The sequence below is a fragment of the Aedes albopictus genome, chromosome 3 (genome assembly GCF_035046485.1).
Source record: "Aedes albopictus strain Foshan chromosome 3, AalbF5, whole genome shotgun sequence".
In the NCBI taxonomy this organism is placed as follows: domain Eukaryota; kingdom Metazoa; phylum Arthropoda; class Insecta; order Diptera; family Culicidae; genus Aedes; species Aedes albopictus.
Genome location: NC_085138.1, coordinates 408,507,174 through 408,516,382, shown reverse-complemented (window position 1 = coordinate 408,516,382; position 9,209 = coordinate 408,507,174). Strand labels below are relative to the sequence as shown.

The 9,209-nt window shown below is 40.9% G+C and overlaps 1 protein-coding gene across 1 annotated transcript in view; it reads left to right on the top strand.

Moving 5' to 3' along the window:
* Positions 1–1,402: 1,402 nt before the first annotated feature.
* LOC134291990 (uncharacterized) overlaps positions 1,403–9,209 on the top strand; it is a 272,183-nt gene continuing 264,376 nt past the window's right edge. Inside the window, exon 1 of the mRNA XM_062860584.1 lies at positions 1,403–2,532. Within this exon, the coding sequence (XP_062716568.1) occupies positions 1,814–2,509 (696 nt within the window). The 5' untranslated portion in view covers positions 1,403–1,813 and the 3' untranslated portion in view covers positions 2,510–2,532. The remainder of the gene's footprint in view (positions 2,533–9,209) is intronic.

Below are 9,209 nucleotides of genomic sequence, written 5' to 3'. Positions count from 1 at the left end.
TGAACTGTCATTTCTTCGCAATTGCGTACTGCGATCAAAGAAAAAACGGTTTCTTGAGCGATTCAGCCAAGGAATTTCCCATGCATCAAGATAGGCCGAGAAATTCCTTCTGATCTGCAAACAGCCCTTAAATCTGCGTTGGCTGGTAATCTGTTTCTTACGAAATTTACGACACTGTTGCGTTTTTAGTACTTTAATTTTTAATAACACAATTCGCCTTATACGGCTCTACAAAGAATCGACTATATCTGCCTTGCAGGTCTTACCGCCTTCAACGGCATTTCCACCTTCGTCGGCTTTTTCCGCCTTCAACAGCTTTTCACTCTCCGACAGATCTTCCGCCATCGACAGTTTTTCGCCTTAGTCGGCTCTTCTGCCTATAACATTTTTCCTGCTTTCGAAAAGTCTTTCCGCCTTCAACGGCTTTTCTATATGTAATCTTTTCCGCCTTTTACGGCTATTTCACCTTTCTGCCTTTTACGGCTATTTCAAGAATGTCGCCTTCATTAGCTTTTATCGCCTTCATTGGCTTTCATCGCCTTCACTGGCTTTTAACAGCAAAGGCAAAATTTGATTTCAACATTTTCTTTCATCTCTACGCCTTCCTCGGCCATCCCGTTAACAAATCAATACTTCATTAATCATTCAGCATTTAAGTCTAAATTTAGGACAACAACCCTATTCAACGAGTTTCAATATCACAATCAAAAACTTAGATTTTCTTCACAGTTCTTTATTTCTTTATCTGACAATAGTGATTGTCATCGATTTGAACTAAACAATACCGATCACCATCAAAATCTCCCACAGGTTGATCATTGTCATTAGTCGAAGTTGTTAGATTGTTTGATTCATATTGAACAGTTAGTACACAATATTTACCTTTTTAATTCCAATGTTGAAATTCAATCACAAGTCATCACCTGGAGGTCATCACCACTCTGCATGCACTACACACACCACTCATCTCTTTCTTTTTCCAAAGACAACACTTCCCGAACCGAAATTAAACTAATTTCACATGCACTGTTCACCGTTCTCGTCGCCAATGTGAGAATCTTTCTCTGTAATGATTATCCAACAACTGTATTCATTTTTTGTATACACTTTATTACCGATACTTCAATATTACATACAATGATTCACACTCCAAACAACAATAACAACATATCCACATATGACAGATACTCAATGTAAACATACACGCTAAACGTAATAGAGTAATACAATAATTTATTATGTGCATACCACAAGGTACCACACAGATCATCTTCCGTCTGTCACCTAAAACGAATGAGTTCGTGGGAAGTTATCAGGCTGGCTTCATCGACGGTCGGTCGACAACGGACCAAATCTTTACCGTACGCCAAATCCTCCAGAAATTGCCGTGAATACCAGGTCCCAACGCATCACCTGTTCATCGACTTCAAAGCGGCATACGACAGTATCGACCGCGCAGAGCTATGGAGAATCATGGACGAAAACGGCTTTCCTGGGAAGCTGACTAGACTGATTAAAGCAACGATGGACGGTATGCAAAACTGCGTAAGGGTTTCGGGTGAACTATCCAGCTCATTCGTATCTCGCCGGGGACTGCGACAAGGTGATGGACTCTCATGCCTACTCTTCAACATCGCTCTGGAAGGTGTTATGCGACGAGCCGGGCTCAACAGCCGGGGAACGATTTTCACAAAATCCGGTCAATTTGTGTGCTTTGCGGACGACATGGACATTATTGCCAGAACATTTGGAACGGTGGCAGAACTGTACACCCGCCTGAAACGCGAAGCAGCAAAGGTCGGACTGGTGGTGAATGCCTCAAAACCAAAGTACATACATGCTGGTAGGCGGAACCGAAAACGACCGGATCCGTCTGGGTAGTAATGTTACGATAGACGGGGATACTTTCGAGGTGGTGGAGGAATTCGTCTACCTCGGATCCTTACTGATGGCTGAGAACAACGTGAGCCGTGAAATTCGGAGGTGCATCATCAGCGGAAGTCGGGCCTACTACGGGCTCCAGAAGAAACTGCGGTCGAAAAAGATTCACCCACGCACCAAATGCACCATGTACAAAACGCTAATAAGACCGGTGATCATCTACGGGCACGAGACATGGACCATGCTCGAGGAGGACCTGCAAGCACTCGGAGTTTTCGAGCGACGCGTGCTAAGAACGATCTTCGGCGGTGTGCAGGAGAACGGTGTGTGGCGGAGAAGAATGAACCACGAGCTCGCTGCACTTTACGGCGAACCCAGCATCCAGAAAGTGGCCAAAGCCGGAAGGATACGATGGGCAGGACATGTTGCAAGAATGCCGGACAACAACCCTGCAAATCTGGTGTTTGCAACTGATCCGGTTGGCACAAGAAGGCGTGGAGCGCAGAGAGCACGATGGGCGGACCAGGTGGAGCGTGACTTGGCGAGCATCGGGCGCGACCGAGGATGGAGAGCGGCAGCCACAAACCGAGTATTGTGGCGTACTATTGTTGATTATGTCTTGTCTTAATGATGTTGAACAAATAAATGTATGTATACTTATCTTCTTCCGACCAATTTATTGGAGTTCCCCTCATAGTGACAACATGTCTACTTGAGGGTTTCACATAAAGAGCTCTTGGCTTATGTGGGAATATGATAAGTTGAGTTTTGGAAGCATTTGGAGAAATCTTCCATTTTTGCAAATAAGAAAAAACAATATCTAAACTTTTTTGCAATCTACTACAAATGACACGCAAATTTTGCCCTTTGGCTGAGATACCTGTGTCATCTGCAAATAACGATTTTTGACATCCCTGTGGCAAATCAGGTAAGTCGGAGGTAAAGATATTGTATAAGATTGGTCCCAGTATGCTGCCTTGTGGGACACCAGCTCTTACAGGTAATCTATCTGACTTTGAATTTTGATAGTTTACCTGAAGTGTTCGATCCGATAAATAGTTTTGAATAGTTTTAATAATATATAGTGGAAAATTAAAATGTTTCAATTTTACGATCAAGCCTTCGTGCCAAACACTATCGAATGCTTTTTATATGTCAAGAAGTGCTACACCAATGGAGTAACCTTCAGATTTATTGGAACGAATGAAATTCGTTACCCGTAAAAGTTGATGAGTAGTCGGCTCAAGACAATTTGGTAGGGGCTGGAATAATTGGCCGTTGTGTCAACGTTTCTATGTCACTGTGGATGGTGGTCTACAGTGTTCAAGACTGAAGTTTATGCTATTTTGGAATGTGCCGAAATATGTCTTAAAAGACTCTACAAGAATGCTAATATTTGTTTATGTTCGAATAGCAAAGCAGCGTTGAACGCTTTGAAGTTCAAAGTGTATACTTCAAAATTAGTTTTGGAATTCTCGAAGCAACTGCAGCAATTGTCCTGTCGCAGGTTAAGGCTAATCTGTATTGGGTTCCTGGACGTCACGGAATAGAAGGAAATCAAAAGGCTGATAAGTTAGTAAAACAAGGGTCATCCTTTTAGTTCATAGAGCCGAAGCAATTTTTTTTGGATAAGCCCTAAGTGCCTTAAAAATGAAACTCACGATATTGGATTGAAAAAGGAAAGCTTCCAATCAAATTGAACATAAACAACAACCTACTTATTAAGAAGGCAAATTTTGTGCTGAAAATATTGGAACCACTTACATATTTATTCTGATAAAGTTCTCCCCAGGATGGGTCGTGAGACCGAATGGGCATTTGACCGATTGGCTTGCTTCTATGTTAGATCAATCGGATCGAACACCTCGAAAGATCCTAGAAAAAGGCTTAATCTCGACAGCGTGTATTAGCGGCCACCCTGTTATGAAAAAGAGAATAAATCTCCTATGAAGTTAGCAGTAAGACCACCAAAAAACTACACAATAGTGCAGAGGCCATAACGTCCCGGTATTTATGACGTTTTTGTACGAACTAAAGTTCAAAACTTTGGTGGCGTCATAAAATCTGTTTTTTTTTCGGTTCCGGCTATTGGCCGAATGCTATTTGGTCGAAGACTGCTTGGTCGAAAAGCGAACAAACCTCTGTTTAAATATCAGTGTAACTCGAAAGAACATCCTATGATTCAAAGAAGGGAAAATCCGTGACTAAAATATTCGCAATTTCAACGCGTATACTAGTTCCGTAATGGTAGAGTTAGAAAAAAGCCTATGATTGGAAGAAGCAATAATTCTGATTTCCAAAAATATATGAAGTAATGATTTTTTTTTCAATAAGAAAAAAAAACAATTCTTTCTCAACGTTTATTTGACATATCATATGTAGACGAGTCAGCTCAATCGGAGCATTGATTACGGAGAATGAGATGTGTGAAGAGAGCGACTTTGCTTAAAAATAGAACAAAAATCGATTTCAAATCATCAACCTTGTATGGAAAGTCGAACAATATTCCGCTCTACTGCATTTTTTTCCTTCGCGTTTTCGAACTCAGGGCATGATTCTACACCAAAAACGATCATCAGCTTACCGAGTTCAAAAATGCTGTAAACTAGTGTTATCACAGATAACAAACATTTATGCTAGCATACGAAATGTGTGTTAACCCTTTCGAACATCATTTTGATAATTAAACCTAACTGGCAACTATTCAGAGATGGCACCACGATCGCATTCATGTTGCTTGAGTGCAAATGACAACCACAACTAATCCCTGTCAAATAGTAATTACTGCAACAATTCGTTGTATAGATCTAAGTAGTGAGCAACGTATTTGGTTTCTACAGTTGAAATTAATTTTGTTTCAGGATAAACATCTGCTATCTGTATTATGTATCAAAAGAAGAGGATATCTCCTACAGAATTCACAGTTTGATCGCCCCACCAAAAATTCCAGAAAGAACAGCATTTGGCGAAAAGAAATAAAATTGTCCAATGGAAATTTTAGCTGCTTGATCGGCTCGATCGCTAAACAACAACAGTTACTGGAAAGAGGTGATGCACGAATTATGTATGTCAAGCAAAAATTAACCTTTTTCAACTCCCCCCCCTCTCTCTTATATATGGGACCTCACATTTTTTGTATGAGTCGTCACATTATGCAAAACCCCCTTACCCTAAAAGCGTGACGTAATTTGTACATGGCCCCAAAAAACAACCTGCTTAAAAAAAAATCAAATTGAGTTGACAATTAGTAAACGTGACAATACAATCTGTGTGATAGAGGTGGTTTGATGACCATTCTTGACAGCCTTCTATGGTTACCTGATAGGGTATGAGGGGGAATTTAGGAAGTTTTCACGAGCGCTGTAGTTGGTTTCAGGAAATCTTAGCTGATTTCAGAGACTCATGAAATACCTCTGAAATATGTAACTCTATCTAAAGAATGAGGCAATCAGAGTTGCACTCTGTCACTGTCAATGGTAAGGAAATCGCTGAATTTGATAGACCGCCTGCGATCGAAATCAGCGTGCGCTCGGTTGAGTCACCGTCACTTTCCTTGTTCCATCGGAACTGGGCTGACTGTGATGGTGTGTGGATATCACTGATAGGCCATCTTTAAAATTCGTTTAAAAATCTAAACAAAGATTTACCAAGATCATATTTTAATATGTGGTACAAAATAACATGTTTTGCATGTTGGTCACAAAAAAGTTTGAATTTTGGTGAAAACCACTAAAATATCACATCAGTTGCAATGATTGTGATCTAGAGTGCGGGTCAATATCAAGTCATTGCCAGTCATTGTCGTATCGACATTGAACGACCTGGAGTGATAGTGACCATGGTGCAATATCAGTAGTCACCCGACAAGACTGATATTGAAAAACTTTGCCAGTTCGACTCACTGAAACCTCATTCACTCTTTTCCTTATCTTCACGGTACGCCCGTTCGAGATGATTTCGAGTAGGGAGGATGGTATTGTGGGGGAACGTCTATGAATGAATACTCTCTGTTGGTAAGCGTTTCGCCAACTACCGCCTAAAGTTGTCCTGTCTCTGTAAGGGGATGGGCGGAAAACTCAACTATCTGTTGGTCAGCCCGTCATTTTCTCTCGGGAAGACTCGGGAGACCGTGGAAGTAATGGAATCCCACTTGTCCGCCCTGTACTCATCTTTTCAAAAATGTTGTCAAGCGTGATAATTCTGTCACATAGGGTATCGCGCCACTTGGGCGGTGGCTTCTATTTTCGTCTGTTTTCCGCTATAACTCAGTCAATTTTGAACCAATTGGCTTGAAATGTTGTACACGGGTAGATACTATACCTATCTCACCGCATTCCAAAAATTGTTTCAATTGGTTCAAATTTGACTGAGTTATAGCCGAAAACAGACGAAAATAGAAGCCACCGCCCAAGTGGCGCGATTCCCTACCTCTAGCATACTCGACTTTTGCTCCACGAAGCGTGGACATACAAAGAGCACATGCTTCGCAGTCTCGTCGAAGTTTGCGCACTCCGGACAGAAATTATGTAAAGCTCACCGATCTATGAGGCATGCTCGTTCAATTAGACACGCTCGATATGGGCCTGAGTCCATATACAGGGGATAGACAAAATGATAGGGACAGGCAAAATTTTCACTTTTCAAAAAATGTTCAACTGGCTGTAATTTTTTGAAAAGTGCATCAAATATTCTCAAATTTTTGCTGTAAGTTCATCAACTAGTTGTGTATCAGTGGTCCAAATTTGGGAAAAATCGGGCCATTCTTCACGAAGTTATAAAGATTCTTGGAAAAGGTGAAATTATTCGATAGCCAACGTTGAGCTGCAGATTCAAAGAACCGAATGCAATGGAATTTTGGCCATTTATGGCTTCTATAATGAGCTATGAAAACCGTTGACTTAACTTAAAATTTTTAACACGGAAGAAAATTACAACGATTAGATTATTTTTTCTAATAAAACACCAAATTATCCAAAACTTCTACATCGTTTCAAAATTCAAGATGCAAATTATAGCTCATTTAACTTCCCTCTAATTGACATATCTATGAATGTGTTTTGAAGGAAAGTAACAACATAGCCGCCAACAAATTGAAAAAGTAATGGAATACATATTAAAAATAGACAAATTTGAAAAAAATCGTGAAAAAAAAAACAATATAACTTTTTCTCTTGTTGAAAATTTTAAGTTAAGTCAAATGTTTTCCAAAGTTCATTATATAAGTCATAAATGGTCAAAATTTCATTGCAATCGGTTCATTGAATCCGGAGATATAGTAGCTCAAAGTTGGCTATCGGATAATTTTACCTTTTTCAAGAATCTTTATAACTTCGTGAAAAATGGCCCAATCTTTCCCAAATTTGTACCACTGATACACAACTAGTTGATGAACTTACAGTAAAAATTTGAGAATATTCGATGCACTTTTCGAAAAGTTACAGCCAACTGAACATTTTTTAAAAAGTGAAAATTTTGCCTGTCCCGATAATTTTGTCTATCCCCTGTACCTTTGATGAAGAAATCCCAGTCTTTCTGCCATTTCAACACGTGTAAACGATGTTCTGGCAGTCCGTCTAGCGCCTTTTTTATTGCGTCGCTCGAATCACTTTTCATCCTCTGCTATGGGACGTAGATTAGCACCCTATACTGTAGATTTTTGCATCCCAAATGGAGGAGAACGTGCCTCTGGAGCCGACAAGGGAGCCGACCTACTGATACTGTAGTTCTCCAGTATGCGGCATTGGTCATCCGGGTCTCTTATGTGGTGTGTGTGGCAGACTCGGTAGCGGTCCAGTTGACGCTGTTTAACGCATTCTTCACGAACATGCAATTGTGGATTCCCCTTCACTTTTTTTGGAGCGCTATCTTGGCCATTTTGGATACAACCTTATCAACGTCCAACGTCGATCGATGCTTCCGAAAGCCGATCGTGAGCTCAGATTCATCCGACCTCTCGGTGAAGACCGTCAGCCTCGACAGAATGATCTGTTCCAACAGCTTCCTGGCGCTATCCAGTAGGCAAATAGGTCTCTATGCCGACGGGTCCCTAGGTGACTTCCTATGGTTGGGTGGTACATCCAGTACCACCGTAAATACCCTAAAAGCGATCCATAGCCTTAACCGCCAGGCTAACTAGAGACCCTTAGCTTATGACTTTCGTCATTTTGTCGACCTAGGAAAGCATGATGTAGGAACTTGGATGATCCTTCTAGGTTGTTGATTTATTATTTTTCAGCCCATCTATATATATATAAAAATGAGTTTGGAGTTCCTTTGAGGCAACAAAACTCAAGAACGGCTGAACCGATCGGGATGACTCATGCATGGTTTGATTCGTATTCATGGTGACTGTGTTTATAAGTAAAAAAAGTTACGAAAAAAAACTGAAAAATAAGAAAATTTAGAAAGTACTGATTTGTTATGATCGGGGAAGAAAATCAACATGATCGAAATGAAACCAATCTAGAGTGCCATGTTGTAAGACCTTGAAAATTATCAAAAAGCCAAAATTTGGCAAGGCAAAGTTTGCCGGGACAGCTAGTCTACTGATAAATTTGATGTCAATTTGCCACAGCCAGGAAATATTTGAAACGATTATTTAAATGTTTTTCAATATATTAAAATAATACCTAATTCATTGAGTCTACTAGAAGGAGAAAACCATTATATTCGCCAAAAAAACTTATCTGACACGACACTTCAGCATCTAACAACATTACTGAAATTTGCCTCAATTCGGCCCTCAATCCTGCCTATACCATAGATAACAACCATGCATCATCATTATCGCCGTCAGTCAGAACAGAACCTGATGACCGGAAGATTCGTCCCCACAATCCGCCAACAAGCAGAATGCTCAGATTGATCAACCTTTCGGGTAACCATTCCGGAAATCCAGCCCAACTGGAGCAACGAGAAAAAAAAATCCATCACTTCAAGAAAAAGGCGGTTCACTTTCACCGCACCGGCCAATCCATTAATCAATCCCCTCGTTTCGGATTCGAACTTTTTTTAGTTCTAAGTAGGCTTGTCTGCAGCAGGAGCAGCAGCAGCAGCCGGACAATCAGGCAATTTCGCATAAAAAATAGAAAATCCACTCTGCATCCATCCATACCACTGCCAAGAGAGAAACAACGCAACGCGCAGCCCCGCCGTCGGCAATCGGGGTGTCAAGATCTTCTAAAGTGTTGTCACTTTCGCTAATGCTTGGGTGGGACCGTCCGTCGGTCGGCTGGTCCAAGCAGGCGTCGTCACCGCTTCTCCGTTCGGTAATCTGAGTAAGCGATGAAGTCGTCTTGGTTGGGCAAATTTGAAGGTGTTTTTTTGCG